Here is a 22,509-nt window from a genome sequence, read left to right on the forward strand (position 1 = left end):
AGTGGTGTAGCTCTAAAGAAAGCACATTTTGTCTCCGTTATTATTTCAACAGCACTGAAGTGTTTTCATTCCATTTTAGAGAAAACCACTCACCTTTCCTTTCCAAATGTTTCAAGAGTTTCCTACTTAGTGGTGCTATTCCCAGTCCTGTTGTTTTCATGCAAATGCTGCTTTGTCATTGAGATTCACATAGTCACTTCTGTGCAGCTTGAGCGATGGCAGGATTTCCTTGTGTCTCTTCAGGGCTGGCTAATTGCGCAGTGACCCAAAAGCACTGAGCACAAGCAATGCTGGAGGAATTCAGTACTGAGCGCTGCTGTGCCTTCCCTGCATCAGGGCTGTTGCCTCTGGATGCAGCTTGGCCCCCTGATAAGGAGGCACACGCAAATAAGCTTGAATCTCATAAAAACTGACCTGCAGCTTGATGGCTTTTCTTCCTCTGAGGTTTGTCAAAGCTTTTTGATTTCCTGTCAGTCCTTCCCTTGTTATTTGGGCTGGTTGCATATAGCTGCTCTCTATGCACTGCTAGGGGAGCAGGTGAGCACTGCGAGGTTGATCCAGGGACTTGTGAAACCCTACGTCTGCCCTTTCACAGCTCTCTGTATTGCCTGCATAGTTCATTTAAGGACAGATGATTTAGGCTGTGATGCACATCTCAGCAGTGAGCAAGACTAGTTGTCTTTAACTCTGGAGTTCACTGCCCTAAAACCTTCATTTTCTGGTGGCTTAGGGTGCTGCAAGGGTGCCCCAGTTCTATGGTAGCTGTGAAACACTCAGGTGCCATGACCATCAGCTAGTGTGCACTGTTCCTGCGTGTTGCTGCCAAGGAGAGAGTCGGGGCTCTCCTTTAAGTCACTGTCTTGGATTAGGAGAATTCTTGGTGACCAACCACAAGCAGCACCAGCCCATTGAGGTTTATATGTATCTGGGCAGAGCAGTTTGCAGATGATGTCTGGAGGGCAGCAGTAAGTGATGTGCTTTCCCAGTGACCTCATTGCACCTTCTGCACTCACCTGGGCTGGAATAGGGCTTCGACCTGCAGAGGAGTGGTCCTGGCTCTTTCTCAGCTCTTTCCCCGCTGGAGTATGAGAGCTCAGGCTGTCTCTTCTCCCAGACCTAGCTCTGCAGATGAAATCCAAATTATCTCAGTTAGAACAACTATAAACCCTACAGACCTCAGGCGAACACTGCTGTGAGGTACCTTAGTTACAGTGGTCATGCTTTCTCATCTGCCTGGATAGCCAGTGTCTGGCTTATTAAAGCAGCATGCAAACCCAGTCTGCTGAGTCCTAAGTATCTGTGCTTTCCTGCTTTTCACCCTTCTCTGGCATCCTGTGCTGTAACCTTCCATCTAGGCTGGGCTCACACAAACTGTTGCTGCTGAGAGAAAGGCAACAGCATGCTGGGATCTCTGTATGGGTGGTACTTCAGACACGGGCTCTGATCCAGAAGAAAGGCTGACAGAATATAGGGGAGAAGGATGAGCTGGGAGGGCGACTATGCTCCAGTATTGACCTTGGTGGTGGAAGGAAACCCAGTGGTGGAGGCTCTTATGAACAGGCCAGGGGCACATCTGTAGGGAGGGGCTGCTCTGAGCCTGCTTTGGAGTAGGATGGCTGAGACAGCCATAGCCATAGACAGGCATAGACAGCTGGCCCTAGCAGACACTGAGGCCAGCAATAGGCCATGTGTGCAGCTTGCTAGTGCGTGTGCAGCATTGCTGACGTCCTCTGGCCATTCTGCTGTGCAGAACTGTGACTCACAATTGTAAATTCACATCTACTGAGAGGAATATTGACATGAGCTGGCAAAAGCACACTCCCCTGCCCCTTTCTCCCTGCTTCTTCCTCTACACTTCCTGCACTGCCTGGAGAAACACATCGGTATGGAGAAATCCACAGCCTCCCAGGATCCTTCTCCACTATCCACCACAGGAATAGCTCCTGTTTTGGGATTGCAAGCCCAAGATAATATCGTGGGGCTGTGCAGCAGTGGAGAGCTGTGTCAGCAGTTTCTCATCCTTCTTGACCAGAATTTGAAGCCTTTGGATGTCTGTGTGGACATCCTGGGCATATTCACTATGCACAGGAGAGTGGGTAGATCTGTAGCAGGAATCAAGATGTCTCATTGTGTCACACTACAGATACAAAGAGTTCTGGATTCTGGGCAAAATTGTGGCAGCCTTAGACAACAGCACTGCAAGGAGAGTTAACCCAAACAAGCCATCACGAGACTTACAGAGGTTGACTTTTCCTTCATTAAACCAGTTTTTTTTTATAATCAGTGAAAAAACTGCTGGTTTGCATTGGAGTATGTGAAAGGAGAAAAGAGCTCTGTGTAACTGTGGGATTGGTGAAACCCAAGGTCAAAGAACTGAGGGTTTTCTTTTTTATTGCTCCTGGCCACGTGGCTCCAATCTTGTTTTCATTGTGTAATGCTACTTTCTTTGACTTCTCCCTTTGGCAGCTGGTGGAGAGACATCATCGTATTTACAGGTTATTTTAAGCTAAAGTCAATTCTCAGCGGTCTGGATGAAGCGTGTTTAGTATGTGAAATGGTAACACTGTCAATTAGAGCAGGAAAAGGTCCTGATTTAGGAAAATTCAATAGTACTTATAAATTATTTCTGAAGCGCAAGCTTTATCCTATGAGATGCTGAGGTTGTTGTCTGGGGGGAACTGCACATGGGCTGGGACTGGTTTTGACTTACTTTTCCTCTTTGAAGATCTGCATAACAAAAGGTTGGCCTGCATTTAAAAGTGGTGCAAGGCTGCTCATTGCATTGCCAGGGATCTGGGGAAGGATTAATTTTTGTGACCAACAGTAATCCAATCATTGAGATAATGTCCCTCTCCTGAAATAAATCTTGTGCCTTTCCACTGAACTTGCTATTTTTTGGGTAGCCCAGAGTAACTGAAATCTGGACTGGGACAAGTAAGATGGTTTTGGTGGTACCTTTTTTTTATTCCTTTCTTTGCATTTCTCCATGCTGGCATGGTTATGTTGCCAAAAGAACTGCTTTGTGTGAAGGCTTTGCATCCACTTTCTCATGGACAGATGGTGTCTGTGCTTTGGCGTCCTCCTAGCAACCTGGGCATCACTCCTCTGCTGTCAGAGGAACCCATCACTTCCTGCCCTGGGAAATGCCTAATGCATGAGAATAAGGAGTCCTGATTTACATCCTCAGAAAGCTTTCATTTTGAGATTGCTTGAGTGTGTCTGTTCAGCTTCCACAGCTCCTCAGAGCCGAAGTTCTCTGCTTTCTCCCACACCTCACAGAGAGCTGTTTGGCGCAGAGAAGTGGGCACAGCTCAGCGCGATGGCAGGAGAGGCACTTCCCAGCCCCTCAAGCAGATTGGCTTGCCTCTCTTTCCTGTTTCTTTCTTTAGCTACCCCCTGTGTGTTCCTTTCCGTGCACATGATTTAAATCCTCTCCAGAAAACTGGGAGATCCTTAGAAACCACCACTTCTTTAGGTGAATGACAGCCCCAACACAAAGGCAGAGTGAGCTCACACCAGCCAAAGCCCCGTGGGAACAGGCTGCTCTCAAAGCATGCCCTTGGCAGCACCAGTGAAGGAGGCTGTTTGGGATGCTGCCTGCCTTTCCATGCTCAGCCACCACGGATCTGCTTCCCTACAACCCCTCTTCTCCACATGCCCATCCTGAGGTTCTTGGGAATACATCTGACACACTCATACCTCAGCAGAGGAGCTGATGTTGGGGTGTGGTGGTGGAGAACTCTGTCCCATCAAGGCCAAGCACCTTCTGAAGCCTTCCATCTCCCTGCATTGTCCATCACCAGAAGAAAACTGGATGAAAGGACAGGACTCATTCAGCAGGGATGACCATGATGATCTAGGTCTTCATGGCCTGGCCCAGTTGTGGGTTTTTTTGCATTGCTCCACTGACCCGAGCAGTGCCACAAGCAAGTGCAGAGCTCACAGAAAATGGGCTTTTACTCTTCTTTGAGCTTTTTGTTGCTTGTGTATCTTATTCCTGTGCATAGTCACTCCTTGGAGAGCCTTTGGCATTTGCTGCAGCAACAAAGTCAGGAAATTAGACATGGCCTGAAGTGGGAAGGATTGTGGCTACAAGGGCCAGAGGAACAGCTTGAGATGTGGCATATCCCAGTAACTCCTCCCAGGCTGCTGCTAGAGTCTGACTTCCCCAAACAGCCAGCCTGGGCTGAAAAGTGCTGAAGCTGCCAGGGGAGACAGGGAGGGCAAGTGTGCCTATAAGGCTGTAAAACACATCCCAAACACACGGCTGCAAAATGTCCCTTGCTTGCAGACTTTGCCTGCTTGACTCTGGGTGCAGAGATTTATAGAGCCCTCTGCCCCTGCTAAATCTCCGTGTCGCTGCATGAGCTGATCAGCCTGTGCTGCTCCTAACCCATGCCAAGCACACTCATGCCATCCACCAGCCTCCTCTGAAAGAAAAGGAGACACCTGCACCAGCAGGCTGGCCAAATAATGGTCCTTGCTCAAATTAATTTGATGGGCTCAATGGGGAATTGTTTAAATGAGAGAAAGGAAAGAATTGCAGATGAATAAAATGTTTCGCTGTTCATGGTGATGGAGCTGACGCAAGAGGATTATTTTTATCCCATGGCAAAAAGGAAGAGAAGAGCCTTCCTTGCGAAGTCGAGGAGAAGAGGGGCTGCAGGGCAGTGCTGCTGGCTGCAGGAGAGGCAATCACAGCAGCTTAAAAGCTTTCCCAGAGAGAAGCTGCTACTCTTAGATTCACTGGCTATTTCTGTGAAGCAGGATGCCTAATGCTGACTGTGTGAGGCCATCTTAGGGCAAAGTCCTCCTGCTGTCCCCCTACTCCTGCATCCTGATGGGGACATGACTCCGATTCCACAGCTTCTGATCTAGGGAACTCTGAGCTCCTCACTCCCATCCTGGTCAGCACAGATCTTTCTTAGCTGTGGTGTTCCTCATGTCCTTGGGCTGAAGCCCCTGGTTTTTTTTTACATCCCAGTCTGGATCCCATGAGCCATGACCTTGCTGCATGGTTTAAATTCCCATTCTACCTTCCTGGACACCTACAGCCTTCCCATCTGTCTCAGTGTCCAAGCTCAGTAGGAGCGCTGGCTCCAGTAGCTCCAGTAGCTGTGGACCATGTGTGTTACACACAGCACAGCCCTCTGTGCTGGCAGCTCTGGATACAGGCATTAGGACAGGTTTTGCCAATTTTAACCCATCCTACCTAGATCTTATGCTTTACGTGAGGATCAGTGTATCACAGTAGGTGGTGGCCTCTCCTAAAGTTGAGACAAATGTCATCTGTGTCTTTCCTGTACACAGGATCTATTATGTTGTTGCAAAATTAAATCAGACTGTGACTTATATGGTGCAAATCCTTGTTAGCTTCAGTGCATCTCTTTGCAGGTACTTACAAACAGATTGTTGATTTGTTCCACACGTCTCCTGGAAAGTGGGGATAAGCTGATGGGTTTGAGATTTTTTAGCATAGTTACCACATTTGCCATTTTCAGTTTTTCAATCCCTGTCATCTTTGATATTCCTCAAGACAAGTATGACCTAGCAGGTTAAGCCTGCTAGGTCAAGACAGTGTGAAGACACCTGCCTCTCCAATGGGCTGTGGCTGTTGTGTCTAGGATGGACTAACAGTAAGCCAGTGCCTGTAGGCAGGCAGAGATAACATCCTTTATTAGACAAACATACGTGAGAAGAAAAGACAAGTGCATGTGCCCTACAGCTTGTGCTTTATTTTCTAGATATTAGTTCAGCTAATAAAAGGCATTGCCTCTTTGCCAGCCTGTGCTGAGTGCATTCCAGCCCGTGCCTTGCTAGAGCTGAAGTCTCAGCACTTGTTGCTGAAATTGCTGTGATATTCCAAGGATCAGAGTCTGCAGGAAAGGGGAAGTCCCAGGAGTACAGCAGGAGCACTAGTGTGAGCACTGCTCATTTGTGCGCCTGCCTCCTCCGTCTTCCTGGTGATGATGTTGAGTTGGTGTCAAAAGTCAGGTACCAAAACCAAAATGACCTGAAACTGATTGCAGCTGGGACTGGAGGATAAGGTTTCCCACTCTAATTTGCTTGGAAGGAACCTGTTAAGCCAGGGAAAGGAGCTCAGAGATGCTCATTTTATCTGGCCTGGGCAAACCACAGGGCAGCCAGTGGGAGTGCAGGATGTTAATAATTTAGTTTCTTTCAAGTCATTAAAAAAAAAAGCACCGGAGTTTGCTGCGCAGTTAGTGTTTGTAATAGAGCAGAGCCAGGGAGCAAAAGGCACTTGGGCTTCAATTGCAACTGTTTGTTCAAGGAGAAAAGCTGTTCTATGAAAGCACGGCATCCCTGATGCCTCCTGCAGCCCAGGGGCTGGGAAACGAGGGAGAAGGAAATTCATGCTGGAACTAGAGGAGCAAAAAGAGGATTGAAGGTTGTAGAGGAAAGCGTGAACTCCCAACATGATGCTGAACCACAGAGCCAGACACGGCTTAGCTGCCTCTCAGGGGGTAATTCAGAGCAGGAATGAAACCGCTGCATGCGAGGAGCAGTAGTAAATCCATTGCTGGCTGAAGCGCACATCTCTGGGTTTGACACTTCAGTGGAGGTGATGAAAAATGCAAACTAAGTCTGGGAGGAACAACAAGGTTGATCCGAGGTCTGGAAAACATAATTTCATGGAGCTCTTCAGGGCTCTGCAAATAAATTAAGAAATGACTTGATCTCAGCTTAAAAGCACCTGCAAATGGAAGGGATTTGCAACCGTGGAAGGCTCTTTAAATTAGCAGAAAAGAGATATAACAGGATTTCGCAGCTGATTGCAGTTAAACATTTTCAAACAAGGACAAGAGCCTGCACATTTAGAGCTGCACTAGCATATCTGCATCCCCCAAACTCCTTCACATTAAAACTCCTTGTTGTGTTTTAGCCCCAAGAGAAGTCATTGGTGTGATGAGTTTACTGAGTGTTGCTGTATGGATTGCAAAGGTTCCGTGACTTCTATTAAATCTGCTTCTGCCTTTGGTCTTCCTGAAATGATCTGGGATTGATGGATAGCATTACAGAGAAAGATTTGCAGCTTTTATAAAGAGAAGTTCACAGCTTGGAACAGCCCAGGTTGCTTTATATGAAGAGATTTACAGGCTCCTAGACTCTTCATTTCTCTTGATTCTGGCTTATTTACTAGCTCATGTGTTAGAAAATCAAACTGTAAGCACTCGGAGATAACAAGGTGTTACCGTAACAGCGAGCACAGGTCTGTCAAGGACGAGACACATTAAATCAGTGTTATCCCCTGTCTGCCATTGAAATAAACCTAGTGGGAAAAGATATACTTGGCCCATAAGCATGGGGAGCACATAATCTCCCATCTTAGTTTATTTCAGGCTGGAGCTTTCCCAGTTGTCAGTAAGCACAGGGAAGTTGTTCTCACCTCCTGGTCCCTGGGGTGTAATCTCTCAAAGACACAGTGTTCTCCTGGGTCCTCTGGCCATCTGCTCTCCATGGGCATTCTCCACTGCTTCATGGTTGTCACTGAAAGACCTTCTTTCTTCTTCTTTTCATTCTTCCCTGGCAGCAGTCTTCAGATTGGTACATCTGCCTCCAGCCTTGGGATACCCTGGGAAGAGAGGTCTGGACAGTCTGTCCCTTGGTACAGTGTGCCAGCATTCCCCAGGGACTGGGAATTGCCCTATGGAGGGCAGGATTGATCCAGTCCTGACGAGGTTCAAGTCAGAACCTGTTTCATTTTGTGGCTGTTGTGTCTCATTTTCCTGCTGTGTACTCCTGTGAAGATCTGTTCTCTGTCTCCTTTCTACCCCCTTCCTGGGTGCAGGCAGGCTCCTATTAGGTCCACAGAGCTCTCCTGGCTCTGGGCTAAACCTTCTCAGCTCTGGCAGTGCCTCCTCAGGCTCTCTAGCCCCAAGCCATCTTGGTAGTCTCTGCTGGGCTCAATTTAGTTTACTGCCATCTCATTTCAGGCAAACTACCTTCTACTTCCCTTCCCTTAGGTGAAACTGGAATTCTTCTATCCATTAACTGAAAATTAAGATTTTTACAATCTTTTTTTTTCACCACCAGGGGCAGAGAACAGAAGCACTGAGCCAGCATAGCCATCGTCTCCTTACCTCTTTTCTCCCTAGGAAGCTCCTTTTCCTTTTTTTCCTGTGACTGTGTATGTGACAGCAGATAGCCCTAGGGACAGGAGGTGAGAAGGGTCAGCCTCTTTTAGCTTCCACCTCACTAATCTTCTTTCATTAACTACTCTCACCTTATGTTTCTTAATTAGCACATACCGCCATTGAGCAGCCTGCTTGCGATAGATCTTTCTGAAGAAAATCTACGTAAACTTTATCCACTGTAGCACACAATATACTGAACATTACTAGACTGACCACTGGTCTTACTCCATAGCATTGTGCAGGAGTTGAGTGTGATTAACACCCTTGGACCCTGTAGCTTTCTTGGGCTTTATGTGTCTCTCCTGAGGGAGCCTTCTCACATAGTTGGGTTATTGCCTTTCTTCAGACTTTTGATGCTCATCCACATGACAAGTGCATGGCTGAGCTAAGCCAGGGGGTTGTGAATGATATACCTGGATTGGAATGAATAAAAGGCTGAAAAATCACACCAAAGAATAGTTGTCAGGGGTTTGCTCTCAGTCTAGGATGATATCTCAGAACAGATTTGTCTTGGAGGGTTGTTTATTGACCTCACCAACATTTCAACTTTTCCATTCACACCGTGGATGATCCAGAAGAGAGCTGAGTTAAAAGATCTGCAGGCATGGCCAGGATCATAACGAGTTTGAAAGACTTTGGGTCAGATGTCTCTGTGACCTTGCAACATTGGCTCCCCAGATGCAATGAATTCTGCAAAGATCTGCACAAGGTGCAAAGACCATCTGCCAGCTGTGCAGACTCCTCTTCAGTGCAGAGCTTGGAATGAGTTCCTGCAGTCCAAGGACCCAGAATTGCATTAAGGAGTCCAACTTTGTGAGCAAACCCATGCCTATCCTTGAGGCTGGCATGTGGTCCAGAGTTGCATAGTTTCACACATTGGCTGTCTCACATCCTGTGCCACAGGACAGGACCAGCCACAGCAACTTGTTGCAGACTCCATCATGGTGTTATTTCAGTGGTGAGAAGTTCAGCTTGAGCTGTACTCACTGCATTAGCACTCAAGCCCCAGATGGTCACATAGGAAACAGTGCATTTGTCTGCAGTTATATCAGGGGAGGCTGGAATAAATCAGCTCTGTTACAGGTTTTCTGCTTGCTCTCACTGGATTTCTGGCTGTCTGGCTCATTTACAGATGATTGCTGTGGGAGTTAAATTACAAGCAATAACCATTCAAAACGATCCAGGCTTCTTAAGGATTTTATGGGCTAGGGGAGGGCAGTATTTCCCCAGTTACCTTCTTTTCACCTTCAGAGCAATTGCAGCTCTCACTTAGGAATTTTATGTATCTTTATGGCAAATAGGGTGTTAATGAAGGTGTAATTACTGGAATTAAATTTGGGTTTAATTTTTGGAGCACAAATGGCCATTTTCTTTCTTTTGTTTCCTGCTTGATTGCCAGCTGTGAAAACATATTTTAGAATTGTTCTTGATGCAGAGTTACTTGGACAGTGCAGGGCATGCTGTAAAGCAGTGAGCTTAGTCCCCGCAGGGCTCTACTTTATCCAGATCTCGAATGATTCTGAGTACTCCCCAGCATGATCAGCAGAGTGCCTGAAGAAGGCACCACGTACCCTTTGGCACCTGTGGTGTGTATATCTCACAGCTTTTATGCACAGGATCCACATAGTTAACTGTTTCGTCAGAGAAACAATAGGATATAGGGGGCCACTACAAATTTATTCCTACAAAGCAATTGTTCTCACCATTCTCTAGGACGGTTTAGGCTCTGCACCGATGGCAAAGGATAACTTTGGTTATCACCTTAAAGCATTATGAGACATCACTGGGTTCTTGTTCAACCTGCAGACTGACAACATGCCTGTGTTCCAGGCAGCTCTTCACACCTGGACAGTACCAGAAGGATTGGTGCTTTGGCTTAGCTCAGAACAGAAACGGAAGAACTTGGGAAGAAGTGACCCCTCATGAAATGCTGATCTGACCATCCTAGGGGAATCTGCAGCCAGAACCAGTTCCTGGATGTGGCTTGACCTCTGCCTTCTCCACCAAGGAGGCATCCCTACAACGGCATTGCCCCAGCCATTTCCCTCTATTCCAGCTACAGTGGCACAAGTTGTGGGGCAAGGATCAGGCCATCCTTACCCATATGTTGAGATTTTCATACTGAGTAAGGTAACAGTTTTTGTAGTGCTGCTGTTCTTTCCATGTAGGTTGCCTGTCCACTATGTGTTAGGTGTGTGCATCAGTTTCAGTTAAACTCTGCTAGTAGGATACTTCTAGTCCTCAGATTTGTCAGTTATTTGTCAAAGACCTGCTGCTGCCAGCTGCTAGTTGCTGGCTGACTTTCACCATCAGTGGTGCTGGTGAGACTAAGGGGACCATAGACATTACCCTGGGAAGTGCTCACCTTAAGGTCCTTAATGACTTCCACATCATTTTCTGTGCAGTCTGCCTTTATTTTTACAGAATCATAGAATGGCTTAGATTGGAAGAGACCTTAAAACCTATCTGGTCACAGCCTCCTGCCACGGGCTGATTGCCCTCCACCAGCTCAGGCTGCCCAAGTCCTCATCCAACCCAGCATTATGCACCTGCAGAGATGCAGCACCCACAGCTGCTCTGTGCCAGCATCTCACTGCTCTCATAGGAAAGTATCCTTCCGTATATCTAACCTAACTCTCCCATCTTTTAGTTTAAAGCCATTCCTCGTGTAAAAATTCAGTCTGCTCCTGCCTGTAAGCTCCCTTCAGATACTGGCCTTTGGGCTGCAGGTGTGCCCTGCCAGATCACATCCAGCTTTTAGTCAATTAGAACCCTCAAGTCCTTCTCTGCAGAGTTGCTCTCAGTTAAGATCTTCTCCCAGTCTATAGATATGTCTGGGATTGCTCTGATCCAAGTACAATAGCCTGTCTTGGTCTTGCTAAACCTCATTTGGTTCATGTAGGCCCAATTTTCAAGCTTGTTCTGGTCCCTTTGGATGGTTTCTCTTTCTTTTATTTTATCCTCTGCACCAATCAGCTCAGTGTCATCCACAAACTTGCTGAGGGTGCACTCTTTCCCACTGTCTGTATTGCTGACAAAGATATTGAAGAGTACTGGTCCCAAGGTGAACTCCTGGAGGACACTGCTCATGTCTGGCCTCCACTTGGACATAGAGCCATTGGCCACAACCCTCTGGTTGTGACCATCTAACCAATTCCTTATCCACCGAATAGTCTACTCTTCAAATCCATACCTCCCCCATTTAGCAATAAAGATGTGGTGTGGAAGCAGGTCAGAGACCTTACAAAAGTCCAGGTAGATGACATCAGTTGCCTTCCTTTGTCCACTGATGCTGTCATTCTGTCATAGAAGGCCATCAGACTGCTCAGGCATGATCTGCATGTGTTGAAGCCATGCTGGCTGTCTTTGACCACCTCCTCATCTTGCATGCGCTTTAACGTGCCTTGCAGGAGGATCTGCTCTGTGATCTTCCCCAGTTCTTCCTTTACTTCTTCTTAGAAATGGGAAACGGCAACATTCTGATGCAAAGAAGCTCCACTGGTTGAGCAGATAGACTGAAATCATCTATGGCAATGAAGGAATTGTGTTTGGTACAACAGAGACACAATAGTGAACATATGAAATTAATTCAGATGCAGCATTCTGGTCAGCAACCGGAAGCAATGTACTCTAGGGAATGTGCTTTAGCAGCGGGTTGGACTAAATGATCTCCAGAGGCCCCGTCCCACCCCAATGGTTCTGTGATTCTGTGATGGCCTGTTCCTTCCTTGATTATGCATTAGCATCAGGGAGATTGATTACTGCTTGCATTTCTCATCTGATTCTGTTATAAATAAAATGGCATTATATGCATGAAGCAATTAGATCTTAATAATGCTTTTCTAAACAGGATGTCAGGGATCTTAGTAGAAAGGGTTGGGATACAGTCAAATCAGCATTTTAAGACTGGATTGTCATTAAAACTGCTGCCAGCTGCCTGGACAGCTTACACAAACACAGGATCCAGCTCTGTTTTTCAGTCAGGGTGCCCCTCAGTGTGTTCAGACACAGCCCCAACGTGTGCTGGCTGGCAGCAGTGAGCATCCTGCAGCAAGCAGCACTGTGCCAAACCTATCTTCAGGAGAGAGCTGACACCAAGGCTTCTGAATAGGAGCTCTGAGAGCTGTGTCTCATCTGCCTTGTGGCAGGAAGGGACTTCTCAGCCTCTGTCACAGAGCCAGGTCCTAGGGAAGACCAGCAGCTTTCATGACTGTGTTTTCCAAGCTTGTCCAGCTTCTCGCTGACCAGTTTGAAGCTGTGATCTTCATACTGCAGCATAACTCAGTCCCAGTACAGCTTTGCCTGACTTCCTGCATAGTCGAGAGTAAGAGTGTATCTGTTTTTATGAGTGTTTGTGTGGCATCTCTGCCGGGCTGTTTCCTCTGCAGAAGGCAAGGAAAACCCATGCAAGATATTTCATTTGTGGCAAACGGGAGACATGGTCTGAAGTAAACAAGAAGGCCCTATATGCCGGCCCGACCCTACCCGCAGAGAGGTGTGCTGCCTCCCTGGGGCACCGGTCAGGGACATTGCTAGGAGACTTCCCAGACTGATCTGCCCTTCTGACTACTATCCACTATTGGTAGTACAGGCTGGCAGTGAAGAAGTTGGTGAGAAAAGCCTGAAGGCTATCAAAGATGACTTCAGGGGACTGGGGCGGGTAGTTGAAGGAACAGGTGTGCAGGTGGTTATTACATCTGTACCTTCAGTGGCAGGAAACGATACTAGGATGAGCCTAAAAACCCATCTCTTGAACGAATAGCTTAGGAGTTGGTGCAAATGCAGGAGTTTTGTTTTTTTTGATCATGGGGCAATTTACTTGGCACCTGGCATGATGGCTGCAGATGGATGCAGCCTGTCTCCACGGGGAAAGAGGGTTCTAGCTGAGGAACTGGCAGGACTTATTGACAGGTCTTTAAACTAGGTATGAAGGGGGAAGGGGACAAAATGAGGACCACTGGGACTGAGGGGGCAGTTCGAGGCTCCAAACAGAACTTGATGGGTGGAGACAATGTAGTTCAAAGGCTTGGAAAGGGGTGGGGGGATGCTGGTTCTCTTAAGTGCCTGTATACTAATGCGCGTAGCATGGGGAATAAACAGGAAGAGCTGGAGTTCTGCGTGCGGTCGCGAGGTCATGATCTCATCGCGATCACGGAGACGTGGTGGGACAGCTCGCATGACTGGAATGTTGTCATGGAGGGCTATGTGCTTTTTAGGAAAGATCGGCTGGCTAGGCGGGGTGGTGGAGTTGCTCTTTATGTGAGAGAGCAGCTAGAATGTATTGAACTTCACTTGGGGGAGAGTGATGTAGCAGTGGAGAGCTTATGGGTGAGAATCAAGGGGCAGGCTGGTAAGGGTGACACTGTTGTGGGTGTGTACTACAGGCCCCCTGATCAGGATGAGGAGGCTGATGAGGCCTTCCATAAGCAACTGGATGTAGCAACACGTTCCCAGGCACTGGTGCTTACGGGGGACTTCAATTATCCAGATATTTGCTGGATGACCAACATGGCCAGGCACGCACGGTCCAGACGGTTCTTGCAGTGCGTTGAAGACAACTTTCTGATGCAGGTGGTGGAGGAACCGATGCGGTTGAGGGGTGTTACTGGACCTTATTCTCACCAACAGGGATGGACTTGTTAAGGAAGTAAAGGCTGGGAGCAGCTTGGGTTGTAGTGGTCATGAGATGGTGGAGTTCAAGATCCTGAGTGGAAGAAGCAAAGCAATAAGTAGGATTGCTACCCTGGACTTTAGGAGAGCCAACTTCGATCTCTTCCGGGCCCTACTTGGAGCTGTCCCGTGGGCTCGGGTGTTAGAAGGTAAGGGGGCCTCTGAGGGCTGATCAGCATTTAAACAGCTCTTCTTCCAAGCTCAGGATCGGTGCGTCCCTGTGAGCAAGAAATCGGGAAAAGGTGGCAGGAGACCGGTGTGGATGAGCAAGGAGCTCATGCGCAAGCTCAAAGGAAAGAAGAAGGTCCATGAAATGTGGAAAAGGGGTCTGACCACTTGGGAAGAATATAGGAATGTAGTCAGGGCCTGCAGAGATGCAACAAGAAAGGCTAAAGCCCACCTGGAATTGAATCTGGCTAAAGTGATAAAGGATAATAAAAAAGGCTTCTTCAAGTATGTTAACAGCAAAAGGAAAACTAGGGAGAATGTGGGCCCCTTACTAAGTGAGGGGGGGTTCTGGTAATGGGGGATGCTGAGAAGGCAGAGATACTGAATGCCTTCTTTACTTCCGTCTTCAGTGAAAAGGCTCTCCCGCAGGAATCCCACACCCTGGAGGTTAGTGAGAGGGTCTGGGGAATGGGAGACTTCCCTTTAGTCAGGAAAGAGGACGTGCGTGAGCGCCTAGGCAGTACTAAGGTCCACAAGTCCATGGGACCTGATGGGGTGCATCCACGTGGGCTGAGGGCGGAGGTCATTGCTGAACTGCTCTCCATCATTTTTGAGAGGTCTTGGATAACAGGGGAGGTCCCTGAAGACTGGAGGATAGCCAATGTCACTCTGGTCTTCAAAAAGGGCAAGAAGGAAGATCCGGGTAATTATAGGCCTGTCAGCCTCACCTCTGTCCCTGGAAAGGTGATGGAACAGCTTGTGCTGGATACCATCTCCAGACAACTGGGAGAAAAGGAGGTTATCAGGAGTAGTCAGCATGGCTTCACCAAGGGGAGGTCGTGCTTGACCAACCTGGTGGCCTTCTATGATGCTGTCACATGCTGGGTGGATGGGGGAAGAGCAGTAGATGTAATCTACCTTGATTTTAGAAAGGCATTTGATACTGTCTCCCACGACATCCTTATAACAAAGCTGAGGAAGTTGGGATAGACGAGTGGACAGTGAGGTGGGTTGAGAACTGGCTGACTGGCAGAGCGCAGAGGGTCGTCGTTGGTGGTGCAGAGTCTGGCTGGAGACCTGTAACCAGTGGTGTCCCCCAGGGGTCTGTGCTGGGTCCGGTCTTGTTCAACATCTTCATCAATGACCTTGATGAGGGGATAGTGGCCACCCTCAGCAAGTTTGCTGATGATACGAAGTTGGGAGGATTGGCTGACACGCCTGAAGGCTGTGCTGCCATTCAGCGAGACCTGGACAGGCTGGAGAGCTGGGCGGTAAGAAACCGGATGAGGTTCAACAAAAGCAAGGGTAGGGTCTTACACCTAGGGAGGAATAATTGCATGCACCAATACAGGCTGGGGGATGAGCTGCTGGAGAGGAGCTCTGCAGAGAGGGACCTGGGCGTCCTGGTGGACGACAGGTTGGCCATGAGCCAGCAGTGTGCCCTCGTGGCCAAAAAGGCCAATGGCATTCTGGGGTGCATTAAGAAGAGCGTGTCCAGCAGGTCGAGGGAGGTGATCCTCCCCCTCTACTCTGCCCTGGTAAGGCCTCATCTGGAGTACTGTGTCCAGTTCTGGGCTCCCCGGTACAAAAAAGACAGGGATCTCTTGGAAAGAGTCCAGCGGAGGGCCACAAAGATGGTGAAGGGCCTGGAGCATCTCCCCTGTGAAGAAAGGCTAAGTGAACTGGGTCTGTTTAGCCTTGAGAAAAGACGACTGAGAGGGGACCTGATCCAGGTTTATAAATATCTGAGGTGTGGCGGCCATAGTAGTGAGGCCACTCTCTTTTCAGTGGTACATGGAGACAGGACGAGGGGAAACGGACATCAGCTGCAGCATAGGAAGTTTCGCACGAATGTGCGTAAGAACTTCTTCATGGTGAGGGTGACGGAGCACTGGAACAGGCTGCCCAGGGAGGTTGTGGATTCTCCTTCTCTGGAGATATTCAAGTCTCGCCTGGACGCCTACCTGTGCAACCTGGTGTAGGGAACCTGCTTTGGCAGGGGGTTGGTCTCGCTGATCTCTAGAGGTCCCTTCCAACCCCTATAATTCTGTGATTCTGTGATTCTGTGGATGCACTTCAGTGAGAATGGAAGCAAAATAAGAGGGAAGGGGAAGGAAATGGAAATAATCGACCAGGAAGGATTGTAGGAAAAGATCCTAGGCACTTGCCAGCAGTTGCTCTGCTGCAGCAGAAGGGATATGCTGGGGAGAACAGGAAGGAGAGAAGGAAAACCCACTGCTCAGGGAACGCTGTGCCAGCACCCCAAAGTCTAGGGCGAGTGCTGCACAAGCATCTATCAGAAGCAATTTAAAAGCAGCCACTCTCACCATGGACCAGGGATGAGCGGGCGCTGGAGGACTTCTGCTCGTCCTGCCCCAAGGGTGCTGTGATTTATCTGGAAGGTACTCACAGGGATGTGTGGTTGGAGTGCCAAATTGTTTGCCCAGCTCAAATACCTAGTGCTATTTCTGGAGCATCCCTGAGTTCAAGTGCAGCCATGGAGAGAGGGGAAGTGTGCTGTGGGGTGACATATTTCAGATTGAGCTCTTTCAATACCACAGTATCAATCATAACGCAACTTTCATGTCATTGACACTTAATATCATTTAATGAGTGGCACCTGGGAATGAAAATATTTATTTTCATGTCTATTTATAGCAAAACTCACTTTCCAGTGTATTTGTGTCTATCCATAGTGAAGTATATTCACACACTAGTACATTACGTGAGTAGCAAACAAGAATGTAGCCTGGAGAAGAGAAGGCTCCAGAGAGATCTCATTGTGTCCTTCCACTACTTGAAGAGAGCTTATAAGGAGGAAGGAGACACGCTTTTTACACAGTGAAAGAACAAGGGGGAATGGCTTTAAGTAAAAGAGAGGAACTGTGTATTAGATGTATGGAAGAATACTTTCCTATGAAGGTGGTGATACCCTGGCACTGCTGCCCAGAGATATGTGGTGCCCCATCCCTGGAGGTGCTCAAGGCTGGGTTGGATGGGGCCCTGGGCAGCCTGAGCTGGTGGGGGCAACCAGCCCACAGCAGGGAGTTGGGGCTGAGGGGGTTTTGAGGTCCCTTAAAACCCAAAGCATTCAGTGATTCTCTGAGTCCACAACTCTGTGCAAACATTTCCATGAGTTGTTTTAAAAATCTGATATGACAAACGTTTTAAAGAGAATGCAGTGTTAAGAGCAAAAGAGCAGTTGGACTTTCATAGAGCAGGTAAAATGCAATGGCAGGAGATGTGTTAACAGTAGCAGTCAGGGTAAGAGATATTCAGGAAAAAAAATTGCTTCTCTTTAGAATATACCGTTAATAAACTGCAGGTGACCTCGTGGTTTTATCCTCTGTGAGATTACAGCATTATCAAGGTATTTCTAGAATTGCATATCTACATCCACATTTCTTTGGTTTTATTGAAATCTAATCCATAGTGGCTTACTGAACTGTTGTACAAAGATACTAAAGTAAAACTGAAATAAGAAAAAGAGATGCTGAGTGATAAAGAAGTGCTGCAAGGTGACTGACAGTGCAACCTGACATCTGGCATCAAGGTCTGTAGCTTAGGATTGCAGGATTGATGCTCCCTCCAGGGCATCTCCCTGATCTGGCCAAAGGGTAGGCTGATGTTGGAGCCCATTAGAGATGGGTCTGGCTGACCAAGTACAGCTACAGTCCAGGGTGCCTCCTGTCTGTGATCTGCCTGGACAGTCCCAACTAAAACCCAGTTTGAGCTCCTTCCTCCCTGTCTCAGGCTGTATTTGAGAGATCCCACAGCTAGCCCATCAGGCACTGATACTCAGCAGCCCTTCTGTCTGATGGCATTACAGCACGGGCTCTGGGTAACAGGGTTTCCCACTGAGTGTCACTTAGGGCTCATTAAAGTAATCAGTCCCACCCAGAAGAGACTGATGGCCTTGCAAAAAGTTGGAATCCAGTAGGGCAGATCTAGGTCTGAGGGTGGAGGGGGACACTCTGCCCATCACCACCAGAGCCAAAGGAGAGGGCCTCCATTGCCTCTGCCCTGTCCCAGTGGTGTTTTGCACCACCAGGACCTCTGCTGTGGAGACAAAAGCTTTTAGGAAGCCTTTATGGCTCAAAGCAAGGTAATTACCCTGCACACCAACCTCGCAAGGATTTTTCTTGGTGCTTAGTGTTAAGTCTGTGAACTAGTATGATTGAAAATCATTTCCATGGGCCTTGTGAGGAGGTTATCTTACCACCAGGTTGCTCTCTTTGAGGTAGCTGTTGTCAGCTCTTCTCCATGACCAAAGGCAGTGATGCCTGAGGAGCTGGTCTCCATCACACAGTGCTCAGAACTGTGGCTGAACTGTCCACGTGGTTGACAAGCCCGCTGTGTCCTCCTGTAGAAACAAAGCACCTGTTGCTGATGCTCATTCACCACAGCACCAGTGCATGGCAGAGTTAAGATGATATGCTTAGCTGCCCTGTATCAGACTGACATGTCTCTGGGTAACTTTCAAATGTAGCCTTAACTTTAAAGATTTTATTTTGCTGATACTTGAGTTGAGGCTCGTGACCACATCCCTGTTGTAAACCCCTAAATGACAGATATGGTAAAGGCAGCAGAGAGACTCTAAAAAAATGTCTTTTGTGGTTTCCTGGACTGGCTCTGGGGGCCCTGCCTGTGCTCAGCTTCAGGTCTCCAAAGTTCAGCACAGCAGCTAAATGTGAAATTCTTGTGGCTACATTTAGGTGCCTAAATTAGTGCTGTGTCAGAGAGGTTGCTTATGACTCCGAGAGAGCATTCAGCATGGCTGAAAGCCTTAACTTTTCTTTCTGTACTCAAACAGCAGGGGCTGGAAGTGATCTTCCTTACTCCACAGGTGTACATGGTCTTTGTGTATGCCTTGGGATGCTCCCAGCCTCTTGGAGGTCTGATCCGACACTGCATGCACACAGCTGAGCCTTGCTCTTGCACCTTCCCTGGCAGATGGCACAGTGGATCTTGTGCTAGGCAATTGCTTCCACCATGATGTCTTTGCTGGTTCCAGTAGATTCACTGTCGGCTTCCAGTGTCACCTGTGGCTATCAGACCTGGATGCCCAGCTGTGTCCTGATACAGCCTTTTACAGATGCTGTCTCTGAGTCAACTATGTGAGCTGCAGAAAGAAGAGGGGCTCGCCCTGAGCAAGACAGGTTTTAGCTGAAGCTGGCAGTATGAGCATCTTCGTTGTGGGAAGCAAAAAGCCCCAAGATCCTGCCTGGCTGCTGACGTCTGAATGACCCAGCCATCCCCTGGGCTTTGCTGCCAGTTTCATTCCCCACAAGTAGAACATTTCCTGCGTCATTTATTTCCAAACAGTAGCAAAATAAGCCTAAATCCTTATCTCTAGTCAGTCAGCTAATCCTTCTGAGGGCTAGGAGCAATGCTGTCAGATCTGGCTGCAAGTGTGGCTTGAGGCTCTCTGTGACTGCAAAGCGTCTTGCTGCCGCACGTAGATGGCACCTCGAGAGCCCCATGTGGTCCTGCCACAGTGTAGTGTGATCTCTACCTTACATCACAGCATCAGATAGCAATGGGGCCGTGGTGGAGAAGGCTTTGGACACTTGGGATGTGCTGATCCTATCATAACCTTTCAGTGCATATTAGGTTGGTGGATCAGAGAGCTTTTGTTCAGAAAGGAGTTTGTTTTTTTTTGTCTTCCCAACAGAAAGGTTCCAGAGAAATCTCTTTGCTTTCATGTGCTGAATTCTCCCATCCTGTTGCTGGCATGTTTTGCTTATGGAGGAGCCATCACCCTGGAGGTGTCACCTTGACCTGTCCCTGAGCAAGGCAGAAGGAGCAAGGGAAGGTCTTCTCCAGAAGCAAAGTACCTCTGAAGGGCTGGCAGACCATGTGCCTTTCCACTGAGGGTAGTAAGGTTGGGGGCTTTCCTCAGCCCCATTAGTAGCTTCTTGAAGCTCCTCAGCCCTTTCTTATTCTCTAAGTACTTGCACGCCTTTTGCATGACAGTCATAGAATCGTAGAACCATTAAGGTTGGAAAAGACCACTCAGATCATCTAGTCTAATCTCAACGTCCCCTATGATGCCTGCTAACTGTGTCTCTCAGCGCCACATTTCCAGATTACTTGAACACTTCCAGGGATGGTGACCTCACCACCCTGCTGAGTAGCCTGTGTCAATGGTCCTGGGTCACCGGGATGCTGTGTCCAGACATCCCACTCTGTTGCGAATGGCAGGAACTGAAAGCACCACCTTGGCCAGCCTTCAGCAGGGACAGGTCCCCTCTGCTCCTGGGGAAGCTGTAAGGAATTTTCCACTGATATTTGTGCCAGCATGGTTAACTTTCTTGCTACTTCAAAACACAAATATGTTTTGCTTTGTTAAAGCGAAACCTTACAGCAGATGTTTTATGATTATTCCACCAATGGGGAAAAAAAAAAAAAAAGATGCTGAAAAGTGCCAGCATCATGAGTTTTATGGGAGAGTTTTATTAACTTGGCAGTTTACTGTTCAGCAAGGGAATGAGGGCATCAGCCAAAGTGCAGTGTCTCCAGTGTATGTGACTCCCAAATCCTGGATGCAGAGCTCAGCTTGTGTCAGCATGAGGGGTGCTGAGACTCAGGGCAGTGGGGTTGGGGTCTTCAAACAGCTGGTGCTGGTCCTACTCTTGATCTTTGTTCTCAGCCCAATGTCTCCACCTCAGTCATCTTCTACACTCTGCATGGTCACCTCCCTGCAGAGAACCATGCAGGGTGCTGCAGCAGCAATTGTGCCCACACTGCCTCGTGTCTCAGTTTCCCACTCTGGAGAGCCAGAGGAGATCCTGAGTGTAGAGTGAAGTGAGTGTAGGGCAATGTAGGGGCTTGGCGCCTCCAATATACAGGCATGCACAGCAGTAGAGTCATTCCTAACACATCCCTATTGCTGTTTTCTCCAAGAGCATTTTGCTCTCTTGCTGGGAAGCATTAACAATAAAACTGATGCAAATGATGCTGTGAGCAGCTCCAGTACCCGTCTGATGAGCTCCTTGGGGACAAACCTCCTGTGTAAGTTTAGCTCTACATCTGTTGGCTCCATGGGGGGAATGTTCTACCCCAGCTCCCCATGAGCCCACGGGGATGTCTTGCAGGCAGGGAGCAGAAAGTGGACGGACCCCATGAGTTCACTGCCATCCGTCACGGGTGATGAGTTGCAGTTGCATGGGTGGTGATGCTTCTCTGAGCTTAGGGATGCTGCTAAGAGCTTTGAGAGCTGCTGCTCCTTGGGGCACAGGGGAGTGAATGCCACAAAACCTGCAGGAGGCCAGCCAGGAACAACCACCCCGGCAAGAGTGTGTGATGGGAAACCTCTTTCTGGTTCCAGTGCCCCAAAAAGGACTTTGCAAAGAGGTGTCAGACAGGGACCCCACTGGTGTTCAGGATGGCAGCAGGGTGAAGGGACATCCCAGCTTCTCCCTTTTCTAGCAAAGCAAAGCCCTCTTCTCCCATCCTGAGGGCCCATGTGCAGTGCTGTGTGCTATGCAGGGTGCCAAAGGGAAGGTTCTGCACACTGTCACACAGCAAAGCAGCTTTTCTGCAGAAATAGCTAAGTCCTGAAATACCCCGAGCAGCTGTGTTTATCCGAATGCTCCTGCTTAGAGAGATGCTCAGCTGTGACGTGGGCCATTAGCACAAACATCGTTCTGAGTGCCCCGGAGCGGAGCACAGCCAGGAAGGGCGTTGCTCAGTTTGCAGAGTTAATGCAAACCAGCCCTGTCCCGAGATGCGATCTGTGAGCTGGGAAAATGAAAACCATGCAGCCTTGTCCTAGCTGAGGAGGCAGAGAGCAGGCAGCCTTCTTGCTCATGTGCTACATTCTGCTCTCTCGGCCACCACAGAGCATCCCCACACTGTGCCAGGAGCAGGCACAGGGCTCTGTGCTTGCAGCACAGGCTGTTGGTGTCCCCATGGCTCAGCCATGGTTCAGGGACCCGTGCCACCACTCTAGCACTGTCTTTACCCATGTTTCCTGCTTCCTGGGGTGATCACAGTCACGCTGGGCACAAATGAGCTTCCCCTAACATCAAAAACAAGGATGAGGTCAGAGCCCCAGAGCAGTGTTGAGCCATGGGGATATGTCAGCAGATGCTGCTTTGGAGGAACACAGCAAGGTAAATGCTGAGCTACACAGCTCCCACCACTTCGGGCTCAAAAGGCAGGGACAGGCAGGCACATCCCACACAACGCAGCTCACCATCCCTCTCTGCTGACATCTTGGCTTTGCTCTCCCCACAGGAGAAGAAAGGCCAGGAGGTAAAGAAGGGCCCCGAGGTGGAGATCGCCAAGCTGGACAAGCTGCTGATCCTGGTGCGGGAACCAGATGGCAGGGCCCAGGGGCAGGAGGACAAAGCCCCGCTTTGACCAGCAGCTGCTTAGCATGCTCTGCCCTCTCATAGTGCAAGTGCTTCGCCCCCATGCCTGGATGAATAAAGAGAGGCACTGAAAGTGCTGTGGTGTTTGTGCCATCCTGGTTTTGCAATGAGCAGTGCCCAAGGAGCCACATATGGGT

The 22,509-nt window shown here is 48.6% G+C and overlaps 1 protein-coding gene across 2 annotated transcripts in view; it reads left to right on the plus strand.

Annotated features, from left to right (window-relative positions):
• Positions 1–22,445, plus strand: part of DNAI1 (dynein axonemal intermediate chain 1) — a 140,746-nt gene extending 118,301 nt beyond the window's left edge. For both annotated transcript variants that reach the window (XM_085214430.1, XM_085214429.1), the window contains one exon: positions 22,236–22,445. In XM_085214430.1, coding sequence (XP_085070556.1) covers positions 22,236–22,361 — 126 coding nt within the window. In that variant the 3' untranslated portion in view covers positions 22,362–22,445. The remainder of the gene's footprint in view (positions 1–22,235) is intronic.
• Positions 22,446–22,509: the final 64 nt, after the last annotated feature.

The sequence above is a fragment of the Meleagris gallopavo genome, chromosome Z (assembly GCF_905368555.1).
Source record: "Meleagris gallopavo chromosome Z, MGAL_WU_HG_1.1, whole genome shotgun sequence".
NCBI classification, from domain to species: Eukaryota; Metazoa; Chordata; class Aves; order Galliformes; family Phasianidae; genus Meleagris; species Meleagris gallopavo.